Raw genomic sequence first — 15,900 nt, forward strand, 5'->3', positions numbered from 1 at the left:
ATAGTCTCCATAGGTTCTTATAGTTAATTTGTTTAATAACAAATCATAATATAATATAAATGAATAGATAACATAAAACTCAATGTTTTTCTTAAAACAATATTGCTCTTACTATATACAATATTCTCTTGCTTCTGTTCATTTCACTCTTCATTATTTCATGTGAGTTTTTACATGTTTTTCTAAGATAATTGAACTCATCATTTCTGGAGCACAGTAGTACTACATCACAATCATATACCACAACTTGTTGCCCATTTTCCACTTGATAGACATACCCAAAATTTCCATTTTTTTGCTACCACAAAGAGGGCTGATGTAAATATTTAGAACATGTCAGTTCTTTTCCTTTTTCCCTAATCACATTTGAAATCAAAACTGATAAATTTTAAAATTTATTCATTAAAATAATAAACCTATCCAATAACATTTTATGAAAAAAACTTTCCTAAATTAAATTTAGTGAGAAGAATAGCACTGTTTTACATATTTTTCCAAATCTCTTTAATATCTTGCTTAATGAAAGACAGCTGGATTCTTACATTTGTTGCTGAATTTAATGTATTACAATATTCTTTTGGTTTTTTTGATTGAAGTATTTGAAGGCCATCTGGCTTCATATAGATATGTTACTGCAAAAAGTAGATTATTTTAAAGGTAAATGTCTTAATTTTATGAAAATAGTTTGACATTGTGAAGCCCCTGATAAAGTCTTGAGGGATTGCTATGGATCTGAATCGCTAGATAGTGCAAATAGTGAAAATGAGGGCCAAAGTGATTTTCCTCAAAGAAGGGAAAGCAGCAGAGCATAAAATATTTTATAGAGAAGAGAAAAAAAGAAGGGGAAAATACTAATAGCCTTGGGTAAAAGACAAGTATAATAAACTTCTAATAGAATTTATAAGCTCCACGATACTATAACCTTGTCCTAATATCTTCCCTAGCACCTAAAAGAATATTTTTAAACACATGTTTGTTAATTACTTAATGTATTAAGAAAATTGAATTTAATGACAAAAATCAATCACTTAGTGCCCATTCTGATGACTCCCCAACTACTCCTATTTGGATGACTGTCTTGAGGTTCATTGGGGTAGAAGTAGGAAGGAAATGCAACTTGATTTGACAAATTGCAGAAAATAATGCTTGTACTGGCACAGAGAATAAGCATTTAAAAAAAGCTTATTATATTCCAAGCAAATTTTACTAATATCTCGTTTGATCCTCACAACAATCCTGTGAGATAAGTGCTATTATTCTCATTTTACAGTTGAGAAAAATGAGACAAATGGAAGTGACATGACATGTTCAAGGTCACATTGCTACTTAGGGGTTGAGGCTGGATCTTCCTGACTCCAGAAGCTTGCTGCAGAAGCAGCAGCTACCAATGTTTTGTTTAACAAAGAATTAAGGTTTATATTTCAGGTGAAAAAGTACTTGAATCATCTGAATAACTGTCTTTTATGAACTCCTATTTATTTAGTTCAAATTTTAATTTTACATGTGTACAAGTTCCAATTATTATAAAAGAAAGAAAAGAATATATAAATGTCACATCATCATCACTTATTTTGAGTTTACTTGTGATACTAGTGACATGTATTAGGAATTTGAAGGCCCTTAAATAGAGTATATAGTCAACTTGAAATGTAAAAAACGAGAAAACAGGACAGGTAGTCTTATTAGGCCTAATATCAAAGGACATTTTTATTAATTGAATAATAAGTATTAATGAATAATATTTTATTAGGTGTTATTGCCAGGAAGTAGGCTAAAGGGCTACTCTAGGAGTGCCACAGTGGCACTGATGCATTTTACTAGTTATACTAATTCTCTAGGAGGTCACATTTTATATGAAAATTCTTGTCTGAATTTGATCTGTCTAATCTATCTTTTTACTTCACAATCCTTCAGAACTGCTAACAAATTTGTTCTTCCCAAATCAAGTCTTACATGAACTGATGCTAAGTGAAATGAGCAGAACCAGATCATTGTACATGGCAACAACAAGATTATACAATGATCAATTCTGATGGACAGGCTCTCTTCAACAATGAGATGATTGAGGCCAGTTCCAATAGTCTTGTGATGGAGAGAGCCATCTGCATCCAGAGAGAGGACTGTGGGAACTGAGTGTGGTTCACAACATAGCATTCTCACTCTTTGCATTTTATTTTCTTTCTAATTTTTTCCCCCAGTTTTATTTGATTTTTCTAGTGCAGCAACATAATTGTACAAATATGTATGCATATATTGAATTTAATATGTATTTCTTTTTTTTGATTAATTTGACTTTTTTTTATTATAGCCTTTTATTTACAAGATATAGCGTGAGTAATTTTTCAGCATTGACAGTTGCAAAATCTTTTGTTCCAATTTTTCCCCTCCTTCCTCCCACCTCCTCACCCAGATGGCAGGTAGACCAATACATGTTAAATATGTTAAAGTATATGTTAAATACAATATATTAATATATATTTCTACCATGTTTAACATATATTGCACTACTTACCATCTAGGGGAGGGGGTAGAGAAGGGAGAGAAAAATTGGAACACAAGGTTTTGCAAGGCCTAATGTTGAAAAATTATTCATGCATATGTTTCAAAAAATAAAAAGGTTTAATAAAAAAAAAGAATCAGGTATATAGAATATTTTTCCTTATTAAAATGTTTTAAGTTTTGTGCTGCCCATTTCCTTGCCGGCATAGCCCTGTGCGTTTTTCTTATAGTCAGTCATGTTTCTTGGGGGCCAAAGGATTAGGTCTGTTTCAGCTTAGGTTAAATGAATCCTGAAATATGGTTTAGCAGTTAAGGATTGTTTTTTGGCAATGTCCTTTTCTCATAAAAATTCATGCTGTGTGAATTGTAGAACTTATGACACTGGTAACATTATCCTCTTAGACTTGAATTAATAACCTTACTTTTTGGAAATGAAACCTATTGCTATGTGTTGCTATTTGTTTTTTGACCTTTCCCTTTTTCTCCCTCAAGGAATTTTTGTCATTTGAAATGACCTTAGCTGCAAGGGCTGAATCAATCCCATTTAGTTAATTAAAATTATGACTTTTTATAACTACTTCTCTTCTCTTTCTTTCTCTGGCTCCTTAAGTGTTCAGATAGCTTCTATTTGATTAATTAGAAATCAGTGAAATGTCATCTTATAAATATATCTATATAAGTGGTAAACTACTTTAAAATTAATATTACCCTTTCAAATCTCTAGTCACATTTTTATAAAGTTATTGACATCACTTTGTGAAATGGATAGGTCTTTTTTTTATTTTCAAAACACATGCATAGGGGCAGCTAGTTGGTAGAATGAATAGAGAAGTCAGGAGGACCTGTGTTCAAATTTGGCCTCAGACACCTAACATGTCATAGCTGTGTGACCCTTAACCCCACTTAACCCCAATTGCCTCAGCAAAAACAACAAAAAACAACACATGCATAGATAATTTTCAACATTCACCTTTGCAAAACCTTGTTTTTTAAATTTTTCTTTCTTCCTTCCCCTCACTCCTCTCCCAGTTGGCAAGTAATCCAATATATGTTAAAATATGTGCAAATCCTTTTTTTTAATTGAAGTTTTTTAGTTTTAAAACATATGCAAGGATAATTTTCCCAACATTGATCTTTGAAAAATCTTTTGTTCCAATATCCCCCCTTCCTCTCACCCTGTCTCTTAGATGGCATGTAATCCAATATATGTTAAACATGGTAAAATATGTATTTTAAATCCAATATAGGTCTACATATTTATATAATTATCTTGGTGCACAAGAAAAATCAGATCAAAAAGGAAAAAAGAATGATAAAGAAAATAAAATGCAAGCAAACCACAACAAAAAGAGTGAAAGTGCTATGTTGTGATCCACACTCAGTTCCCACAGTCCTCTCTCTGAGTGTAGATGGCTCTCATCATCACAAGATCATTAGAACTGGCCTGAATCATCTCATTGTTGAAAAGAGTCACGTCCATCGTATAATCTTGCTGTTGCTGTGTACAGTGATTCCCTTATTCAGGTCTTTTCACTCAGCATCAGTTCATGTAAGTCTCTCCAGGCCTTTTTGAAATTATCCTGCTGGTCGTTTCTTATAGAATAATAATCTTCTATAACATTCATATACTATAATTTACTCAGCTGTTTTCCAATTGATGGGCACCCACTCAGTTTCCAGTTTCTTGCTACTACAAAGAGGGCTGCCATAAACATTTTGGCACATACAGGTCCCTTTCCCTTCTTTAGTATCTCTTTGGGATATAATCCCAGTAGAAACACTGCTGGGTCAAAGGGTATGCACAGTTTGATAGCCTTTTGGACATAGTTCGAAATTGTTCTCCAGAATGGTTGGATCCGTTCACAGTTTCACCAGTAATGTATCAGTGTCCCAGTTTTTCCACATGTCCTCCAATATTCATCATTATCTTTTCCTGTCACCTTAGCCAATCTGAGAGGTATATAATGGTACCTCAGAGTATCTTAATTTGCATTTCTCTGATCAATAGTGATTTGGAGCACCTTTTCATATAGTTTCAATTTCTTTATCTGAAAATTGATCATATCCTTTGACATTTATCAATTGAAGAATGGCTTAAATTCTTCTAAATTTGAGTCAGTTCTTTACATATTTTATAAATTAGGCCTTTATCAGAATTTTTGAATGTAAAAATGTTTCCCCGGTTTATTGCCTCCCTTCTAATCTTATCTGTATTAGTTTTGTTTGCACAAAAACTTTTTAACTTAATATAATCAAAATTATCTATTTTGTGATCAACAATGGTCTCTAGTTCTTCTTTAATTACAAATTCCTTCCTTCTCCACAGGTCCGAGAGGTAAACTATCCTTTGTTCTTCTAATTTGCTTGTAATATCACTCTTTATATCTAAATCATGAACCCATTTCAACCTTATCTTGGTATATATTGTTAGGTGTGGGTAATGCCTAGTTTCTGCCATACTAGTTTCCAATTTCCCCAGCAGTTTTTGTCAAATAGTAAGTTGTTATTCTAAAAGCTGGGGTCTTTGGGTTTGTCAAACACTAGATTACTGTAGTCATTGGCTATTTTGTCCTGTGAACCTAACCTATTCCACTGATAAACTTCTCTATTTCTTAGCCAATTCTAAATGGTTTTGATGACCACTGCTTTGTAATGTAGTTTTAGGTCTGGCACATCTAGATCACGGTCATTTGCATTTCTTTTCATTAATTCCTTTGACGTTCTTAATCTTTTATTCTTCCAGATGAACTTTGTTTTTATTTTTTCTTGATCTGTAAAATAATTTCTTAAGAGTTTGATTAGTATGGCATTTAGGTAGTATTGTCATTTTTATTATATTTGCTCGGCCTATCCAATAGCACTTTATATTTTTCCAATTAATTAGATAGGGTTTTATTTGTGTCAAAAGTGTTTTGTAGTTGTGTTCATATAGTTTCTGACTTTGCCTTGGCAGGTAGATTAATGGATAAGTCTTTTTAAAAAATCTTTTAAATTATAAAACCTTTCTCTCAAAGTGTAGGTCAACCAGCCTTCAGTTAAAAGACCTGTAGTGATGGGGAAGCTGATGGAAAACTCCAATCCACTTGATTTCACAGCTTTAAAACAGCTTATTCCTAATTACATCTTAATTGACATTTCTACTGATAAGCCTTATTTTGCTTCCTGGGATTCAGCAGTGCAATAGTAATCCCTCTCCCATGGGACATAGTCCTTAAAATAATTTCAGATAGCTTTTTGACAATTCATTTAGTTTACTTTCATCCTAAATGTCCCAAGTAGTAGTAGGAATACTGTATGCACCTGATATGCAGTCATTTATGCATATTCTCCAATGACCTTTCTCAATTCTTGTCTGATTAGGGAAGACTATACTGGCACTATAGCTTGCATGTTGTATTCTATATGGCCCTCATTGTAACTTAAGATCAAATTTACATTTTTGCTTGCTGTGTCTTTGCTAACTCAATTTTTTATTTGTAATCCATTGCAAACTTGTTTTAGTAATAGGTCAGGGAATTGTCCCTTTGCTTCTTACTGTGTTTTTCCTTATTCAAATTAGGAAAGAAAAAATACAATGGGGGTGGGAGTAGGGGTCGACTTTTGGACCTCTTTATAATATATAAATAAGACAAGGAAGTAGGCTTTGAATTTTATTTTGTAAAATTTCTAATTATTGCCATAATAGTGTCTTTGGTTAGGTGTGGTTTAAAGTTACTTTTAGATACTATAGATAATGTGACTGTTCGTATGTTTCTCACCCAAGTTTACCTATCATCTGTCTCTTTGGAGTATGTATTTACAAGATTATTTTAGTTTTATTGCAGATAAGAGTATGACCTTAGAGATGGTACTGTTTCCTATGCAAATTTTGGAATCTTATCATGGAATGACCAGGGATTGATGGTGAAAATCCTGGTAGTCCATCTCCCTTATTTCACAAATGAAAGACTGGAGATGTTAAATGGCTTGCTCAAAGTCCATACAGATATACCTAGTAGAAGACATCTTTGAATTCAGATCTTTCTGAATCAAAGTCTTAACAGCCTGTTTTCAGTTAATTTTTTTTTTTACTTAAAAGTATTCCCTCCCCATTACATGTAAAGAGAGCTTTCAATATTCATTTTTGTAAGATTTCTTTTCCTTCTGTTTCTCCCCAAGACAGCAAGCAAACTGATATAGATTATATATGTACAATCATTTTAATATTTCCATGTTAATATTATCATATTGTGAAAGAAAATCAGAACAAAAAGGAAACCATGAGAAAGAAAAAGCAAACAAAAAAGTTAAAGTAGTATGCTTCAATCTGCATTGAGTCTCCATAGTTCTCTCTCTGAGGGCTTTTTCCATCCCAAGTCTATTGGAATTGTCCGGATGACTGTATTGCTGAGAAGAACTATCAGTTACAGTTGATCATCACACAATCTTGCAGTTACTGTGTACAGTGATCTCCTGGTTCTATTGACTTCACTCGGCATCAGTTCATGTTAAGTTTTTCCAGGCTTTTCTAAAATTAACCTAGCAGTCTTTATTATTCCATGCTGCTGTTTTTGTGTTGTAAGGATCTTACAGTATTCCTAATATTTTAAAAGAGGAGAATAGGGAGAATTCTCCCATTCTAACGTTCATTACTAATTTCACTCTTTCTATGCTAATTCTCACAAACCTTTTCAGAACACGTGAATCAGGAAGCTACCTGAACTTTTATTTAATTAATTAATTCATGCATTAGTTATCAATTAATTAATTAATGCAAAATAACCATGTTGTTCAGAAATGATAAGCAATATTGTAGAGAAGGGAGAAAAGGAAAGGAAAAATCTCAGTGTTATCTTTTATGGTTTGCTAGGAAAAATCTAAAACTCTTTAATGCCCTTTTAAAATGAATGTAATAGCTTAATCACTTGTAATAGGGTGATTTTTTTGTTGAATTTTTGTTGAAAATTGTTGAAATTGAACTCTGCATGACCTACCCAGAAGACATAATTCTGAATGCTATTGTATATGAATCCATTAGTTTGTCTATAGTATAATATATTCAGTCCTGCTGTAATGTAAATTGTTGTAGTCGGCCATATGTCATTATTGCCGACCCTGATTTCATTCATGTAGGGAACTTCCTACACCTCCTCAGTACTTTGTATCGATGAAGAGTTACCTGGAACATTAAGCAGATAAATGACTTTCTTAGGATAGCACTTCTTGACGTGCCAAGGGTAACATTTGAACCACTTTTCTGACTCAACCGCTGAAATGTTGCCATCTCCAGGTTTTTTAAAGGCCAAACTGAGAATCTTAGAGGTAATAAGGAACCACTGGAGTTTATTGTGCAGGGGGTGACATGTAGTTTCTGAAAATCACTTTATCAACTGTGTGGAGGATGAATAAGAGTTGGAGAGAGACTTGAGGCAGAAGGAGATATTGTGGAATTAGAAATAACAAGATTGGGCAACTGATTATATATTCAGGATGAGAGATTGAGAAGGTTAAGACCATTGTAAATTTGGATAAGTAGAAAGTAAATAGTGTCTTCTGGAGAAATATTAAATTTCAGAAAAGGGGTAGGTTTGGTAGGAGCAATAATAAATAGTTAGGTATATTTAAATGGGAGATGTAAATGTGATAGACAATTTAAAATGTTTAAAAGATTGTGATGACTGGAACTGAGGATTGATGATAATAAGTCCATATATATAGATTTGAGAGTCATCTGCAAAGAAATCATTAAACCCATGAGACCTGATGAAATCACCGAGGGACTAAAATAAAAAAAAAAAAATGATCTTCACATAGATTCAGTCTCTTTTACTCCAACCTTGAAGTACAAGATGGGAGGAGGGATAGCTAGAAAGCAGTTCATTTCTAAAAAAAAAGAAAAAGAAAAAATGGAGTATGCAGGAAGGGAGGGGTGGGGGTGAGGGGAGGCAAACTGACCTAGGAGCCAGTCCAGAGGATTATTGTATTGTTAGGCTGCATCAAGAAGGAGAGAACTTCAAGAAATAAAGGGGTGATAGTCCTGGTCATCTGGAGTTTTTTGTTAAGTTGTAGGGTAAGGACAAACTTGATTTTTTTAGTATTAAAACCCTTTCCAACTGACTCTTAACTTACCTTTCCACACAGTTTATATAACTCTTTTTCACAAAGTGTGGTCTAGCCAGACTTCTTGTTTGTTCTCATTCAAACCATTTCACCTCCAAGACTTTTCACAGGCTTTCTCCCATGATTGGAATGCATTCCTTTCTCTCTGCTGCCTCTCAGAATCATTAATTTTTTTTTCCCGAAGTTCAACTCAAGCATTAATTTCCCCTTGAAACACAGAGAATTAGAATCATCAGATTATTAAATTTTCATGGAAAATTAAAAATAAGGCTTGTCTAAAGAGCATGTACTAAGCATAGTTAATGGAGATCAAGCATATATCATCATTTCTTTTTGGAGGAAAAGGATCTACAAGTCCTTGGGATGTGGATTTTAATCAGTTCTAGACTGTTCATTTTATAGTAGTAGTGTAAGTAACAAAGGAAAATTCAAGAGACAAGAAACTTAGTAGGACTGAAAATTGTATATATACTATGTATTCTACACATGTTTTATGTGCAAAAAGGCACATTGTTAAATACACAAAACAAAATATAATTCAACAGAATATAAAATATTCAATTAGCATATTCAAATGAAACAAGGTATGTGAAAAGACTTTCAAAAACTGTTTCAAAAATCAATTATATCAATTATGCCTGTATATTAGGCTATTTACTATAAGACTGTTACATTTCCCTTTAAATATTAGAAGTTGAATGATATCCAGTAATTATGACCATGTGATTGGGGAAGAAGTATCTGAATTTTATCTGAAATAACTGTCAGAAATATGACTCATTTTAACACCTTCCTCCCATTTCAGAACAGTCATTGAGAGACTGTTTCTTTTTTTGGTTACAAGATCAAAAATAAGCACAAAACTCAAAAGGCAAGTTCCCTTAGTTCTGTAGTTTTTCATAAGCTGCTTTTCAGGAAATACTGAAAAGTACAGTGAGAGAATTTGGGTTCTCCTTTCTGTCTGCAAAAGTGCTATTTTGATGCCTCATCATGGCAAGGAGTTGATCCTAGGAAGAATATATAATGTCAGAGCACAAGAACTTTTTTTTTTTTTTTTTTTTTGCTTAATTCAAAACTTAGGTAGACTTACCATCCAAGTTAGCAGCAGGGTGATGCATTTTTTTTCCTCCAGCATCTCTCAAAGACAAGGTATTAAATCATAGAAATGTTTTAAACTTGCATCGGTAAAATGAATATTCATATACAGGTCCTTGAAATAACTCAAAGAAATTCATTTTTCAGCAAACAAATGGTAAAAATCAGGTGTTATGTATATTATTATGAATATACTGACATTTATATAGCCTGTGATCCTCACAACAACTCAGATAAGTAGATGCTGTTATTACCTTCATTTTATGTGACAAAGGTTAAGTGCATTGCCCAGAATCACATAATAAGTAAATGTGTGTGTAAGCTTTGTCAGTTGTCGAAAATTTGCTCACTTTAGCAAATGAAGACAGTCATAAAGCCAAGAAATGAGTAAATATAAGAACATGGAATAAAGTGGCAAGTGATCGACATTTGAGATGTTGTTACCATCTCATGATTTAAATATTGATGTTGTTGTAAAAAAAAAAAGAAAAGAAAAGAAGGAAGAAGGAAGAAAAGAAGAGAAAAAGGGAGGGAAGGAGAGAAGAGGAAAAAATTCTTACCAAATCTTTACCAAATCTTACCAAACTTTAACTTTGAGATACACAATTCACATTATGCTCTGGTGTGACAAAGTCCAAGAATATTTGAGCTCAAGCACTTACTAACTTTGTGACTTTTGGCACTCCACTAATCCTTTACTGGCCTTCAGTTTTATCATCTTTAAAAGAATAAAAGCACTCCCTTCATAGGTTTATTAAGATAAATACAGGAAATAATATGCAGAAAAGTAAAAACCAAGCATATTAATAAAAACTTGGAGTGTGAGACAAAAAGCCCTTATAAGAGGTGCCTGGAGTTGAGCTCCTATAGCCATTCTCAAAATTCTGAAGTTCTTTACTGCTGATGAACATTGTAGGGTTTTTCCTTTTATCTTTAAAATTTGATTCAAAATGACCATCCTTATTTTTGGTAAGCAAAGTCTTTAAAGTGGGAATATAATCTAAGAGAATTCAGCTTTTTAATATATGGACTCAGCATGTGAAAATGTTGAAGCCAAGTTATTCTATCTGTGATGTTACTATGAAAATACACCCATATCTTTTTCCATAAAGTAGGTTATATAGTTGAAGGACAATTTTTCGTGGGAGGGGAATACTGCCAGCTGGAATCAATTTAGTACCACTAAGAGCTTCTGCATAGTATACCTTGAACTTAACATCCATTTATGGGGAAGTAAAAGAAACACCAAGGTTATTTGCATCCAAGTCATTGGATAGCCAATAAAAACGATATGTGTGCTAAGCAGTATATATCTAGCCCTGAGATTTCTTTATCTCAGCAGATCAGCTACTTGTTAATGAAAACAAGTCTCCTAGGTAACCAAAAATGGAGAAGCATCATATTCAAATCTTTTGTCTTCCATCTTCAAGTAAGGGGTTTTCTACATTTCATTTATGGATCATTTGATGCTTAAGTATTGTTCAGAAATTATGGCTCAGCTGTTTTGGTACTAAAATATTCAAGGCTAACAGCAGCAAAGACTAAGAAAGTGCTTAACTACCGAGGTAATGTTCATATAGAAAAAAAGGCTTAAATCCATTTCAAAAGAATTTTAATTTTTCATGTTTTAGGAGATGAGGTTTTAAAAGGTAAACATTATGGTTGGCTGCTGAAAGTACAGAAAGTTTAAGTTAATGTACCATTACAGATAGTAGAAACTTTCAAATGGACAAATCACTAACCCTGTAATAGAGCATATTCCTTTTTATTTCTTGTCCTCCCCCTCCATCATTTTCTTAATATAAAACAATATTTGTAACTTATTTAGCTGTGTTCTATAGATGGAATTAATATTGTTTTCCCCTCTTTCCTAACATAGCTTCTACAGAAGAATGGACAGATAAACAACATTAATGGCATACCAGAAGAACAAACAGGAGATACACACGAGCAGCAAGAAGCAATTGTTTTAGATGGTAAGTGAAATTTACTAGTGTTTTATGATGATATTTTAGGGTGCTTTGAGACTCAACATATGTAAATTTAAGAAGAAGATGTGGTATAACATTACCTGAGGGATGGTAGTGAAAAAAGTAAATAAAATACTTGAAATGTTTCTTTGAGTGATCTTGGTAGTGTCTATTTCTTGGAATTAGCATCATATCATAATTTTACATGTTTGTTTCTCATTCTTAGGCATTCTTTTCTGGCATGTTAAGCGGCGTTTTGTTGATTTCTCTCCAGTCACTTGGCTTATTTAGTGAATGTGAATTCTTATAGAACATAGAATCTATGTTCTGCATACTATTATAGTTGCAAGAAAAATTAGAATCAAAGAATGCCTTGGGACTGGTAATTGAATGGCAAGCCTTTCACTGCTGGGTTTGCTGGCTTAAATTTGGCCAAAACTGAGCAGAGTATAGCCTCAACATTATTACTTTTGAAAGTTTCTTAATCTTGTAGAAATGTGGGCATGGGGGTTGGAACATTCATAATAAATAGCCCTGCTTGGGAGAAAATCATATTGCCTTAATAAAAATGGAATCCTAACACCTTTATCAGTTGACCTCATGAAAATGACCAAATGTTACTTCAGAGCAAATTAAACTATTTTTTTTCTAATTTTGCAGATTATTCAAAATAAATTTGATTCTTATTTTAAGGAAAATTTTAACAGGCATTTTAAAGGACTAGGAGAAATGTCTTCCTTTTATTTATTTATTTTTAAATATGAAACTGAAATATTTTCTTTTTCTCTAAAAGAGATTAGTGATTGGCTCCTAATTCCCATTATGTGGAGCCTGTTTCTCATCTTCAGAGCCCTGCAGAGCTGTTTCAAGGATGGAGTGCCTTTTGAAGTCAGTGGGAACTCTGAGCTTGCTCAGCACCACAGACATGATTTAAAGTGAAAAATAGACCCCTATATGTAATATATATGTACAGCATAAATGGCCACGGACTCAAATTCCAGCAACTCAGAAATACTGGTCTGTTCTCCTTCCCAAATGCAATAAATTGGAAGTTATTTAATATACTTTATTGACTAAAGATGACCTAGGCTCTTTTTTAGGCGATAGATATCGGGGAGAGATAATAAAAATCACTATGGTTTTCTATTAGACTCAAGAGTTTATAATCTAGTTTGAGAATCAAAAATGTGAACATGAGGGTAGTTAAAGCACATTTAGAAATTTTAAGAAGTACATGATTAGCTGTCAAAGAGACCTTGCTTAAAACTGTCATTGTAATTCAGAGAAGGGAGAAAGCTCTTCCATTTTAAGAACTGGAAAAAGTTGTATTTGAATCTGGTTTTGGGGAATGGCAATAATTTAGATTGGAAAAGGAAAGGAAAAGGTGGTGTGAGGTATAAACCAAAGCCTGGAGGCAACTTGGAAAGTAATTCTTTAAATTAAGCCAATTTGACTCGGGCTTTCACTTTAGGATGGGATAATTTTGGGAAGGTCTGTGGCTAGATTATTGATGCATGGTTACTGTGAGCTTCTTTCTGTAATTACAGTTACCTTCCTCCCTCCTTGTCCTCCTTGGAGCTTTCCTCAATAAATTTCTCTCTCATAATGGAATTTAAATAGCAAATAGGGAGGAGGGAGTTCCTTCTAGGAACGAGATGGCTTAGTGGATAGACTAGAATCAAGAAGACCTGAGATCTAATTTTGCTTAAAACATTTATGAGTTGTGTGACTTGCCAAAGTCACTTAACAGCTATTAACCTCAATGTATAAAAATGGGGATAATAATAATATACCTACTTTACAGAGTTGTAGTAAGGTTCAGTTCAGGCAACATTTAGAAGATATTTTGTACAATTCCTTGCACATGATAAATGTTTTTTCTTTCCTTCTTATCTTCTCTTACTTAATTTGACAGTATGTTTTTTCAAGAATCCATCCCTATTCCTCTTTTTTTTTAAAAAAAATAACTTTTTATTGACAGCCTATTCCTACCAAATATAAAAGGATACTTCAAAGTTTCATAAAAACTCTAAAATAGAGAATTTCATTTTTAGTTTCCTTTTATATGATTAGTATTGTTTAGGTTAACTTTTTAAAAATTCAGGGGTGAAGATGGAGAACAGATTCAAGGAAAATGGAAGAGGAGATTTCCTTGAATATGGCATAATTTTTAAAAATATTCAACCTTGGCACCATATTTAATGAGCTTAAGATTTATTTCAAGAGAAAAAAGGAGTTAGTACTTGTTCTGTAAGAGATAATTCCATACATTTAAGAAGTTTAATCTAAGATGTTACTAAAAAAAAAACGGGGGAGAGGCTTTTAAGTTTTAAGTTTTTAACTTAAGCTTTTTTAAGTTTTAAGAATAAAAAACAAAGAAAGAGACATGAGAAGACACTCTCCTTTGGAGAGATGGAACACCCACAAGTGTTAGACACTGAACAGGTTTTCAGATTTTCTCAATGTTCAGTTGTGCTGACATTTCCTCCTAAAAATATTTACTACTTGTCATAATGAGGTTTCTGAGGCTGGGAGAAACATGAGATATCACAGCAGTTAAAAAAAACAAAACAAAACTATACAAAACAATGTAATGACAAAGTGAGAAATAAACCTTTTTACAAAAATTCATAATCAAGCAAATGAAATTCCCAAATTGGCCATGTCCCTTCCCCAAAATAAAGTATATATCTTTATCCAAGGAGTGGGTAGCATGTTCCCATGGAATTTGTGGTTGGTCACAGTATTGATCAGAGTTTCCAAGTCTTTAAAAAATTATTTGTTTTTATGTCATTGTTGTTATAGTATAAATTGTTATAGTTCCCTGGTTCTACCCCCCCATTCCCACACATAAGAATACATGTCCTTTGGACCTAACCATCATATAGTAATTTCAATGCTAAAGGGAAGCATGATAAGTTTATACTTCCATAAGTAGAAATGTACATATTCTGCTTGTATTTATATGTAGGAATTCTTTAAATTATATTTTTTATTACAGTGATAAAGATCTTCATATTGTTTTGATGTCAAGCTTAGTTTATTCGTTGTAGTTTTTCAGACATTATTCTCTCTTGGAGACAATGCTCAGATCTCAGTTTTTTAACTGTTCGAACTTTTTACTTTGCGCTCACCAACTCCTAGGGTATGGCTCATTTGGGACTTGAAAAATTCAAAGGACTATTGCCAAATAATCACAAGAATCTGTTCTGGATCATGTTACCCTTCAGAGAGTGTGCTCCTTACCTAAGAGCAGTTCTCTAACTTTGAATTTTGGGCATTATGGCTTGAGTCTTTGAGTTTTTGCTTTCCAAGTACTCAGAATTTTTCTTTCTTTGAGATGTCTTTACTTACTGTTCAGTCTTTTTTTCAGCTCAGTCAGTCTGACTCTTGTATGACCTCCTTTTCAGTTTTGTTGGCAAAGATAATGGAGTGTTTTGTCATTTCCTTCTTCAGATGGGGAAACTGAGGCAAATAGATTTAAATGATTTACCCACAGTCACATGGCAGTATCTGGAGCTAAATTTGAACTCAGATCTTCCTAACTCTAGATCTTAGTCTAGGCTCTAGGCAGGGGGCCTCAAACTATGGCTCGAGGGCCAGATGCGGTACTGAGGACGATTATCCCCCTCATCCAGGGCTATGAAGTTTCTTTATTTAAAGGCCCACAAAACAAAGTTTTTGTTTTTACTATAGTCCGGCCCTCTAACAGTCTGAGGGACAGTGAACTGGCCCCCTATTTAAAAAGTTTGCGGACCCCTGCGACTGTCAGCCTAGTAGCTTTACTTGGTAAAATATAAATGACCAAGAGTTCAACCATATTTCAGTATATATATGGTCATTTTGTGTACCAAATGGGAGATTACAGTTGGGGCCTATACTATGAACATTTATCACCTCAGTTGTACTCAGAGCTACTCCCTTGTATGGCTCTCAGCACTTAGTAGTTGTTAATAAATGTTTGAGTGAATGAAAGTTTATCACTTAGTTTTTCAAGCAAATTATTTGCATAATCATTTATTTTGAGAAGAGAAGCAGTTCATTATCTTCTTGATGATTATATCCTTGAATTTGTTTCAAATAACAAAGTGGTAAATTCACTTTCCTGATAAACTTTTTTTTAAAATTTTGTATTAGGTTAAAAAAAACAAACTAGATACTTTTCAGTATTTGGAGTTTTCATAGAATCTTATTAGGCATTGCTAGGAAACATGAAATCAGATACTGACCTTAATAT

The 15,900-nt window shown here is 33.1% G+C and overlaps 1 protein-coding gene across 1 annotated transcript in view; it reads left to right on the plus strand.

The window, feature by feature from the left end:
• Window positions 1-15,900, plus strand: part of AKAP12 (A-kinase anchoring protein 12) — a 120,546-nt gene that overhangs the window by 61,273 nt on the left and 43,373 nt on the right. The window contains exon 2 of the mRNA XM_051997938.1: window positions 11,573-11,669. Coding sequence (XP_051853898.1) covers window positions 11,573-11,669 — 97 coding nt within the window. The remainder of the gene's footprint in view (window positions 1-11,572; window positions 11,670-15,900) is intronic.

Source organism: Antechinus flavipes, chromosome 4, assembly GCF_016432865.1.
Source record: "Antechinus flavipes isolate AdamAnt ecotype Samford, QLD, Australia chromosome 4, AdamAnt_v2, whole genome shotgun sequence".
Classification (NCBI taxonomy): Eukaryota; Metazoa; Chordata; class Mammalia; order Dasyuromorphia; family Dasyuridae; genus Antechinus; species Antechinus flavipes.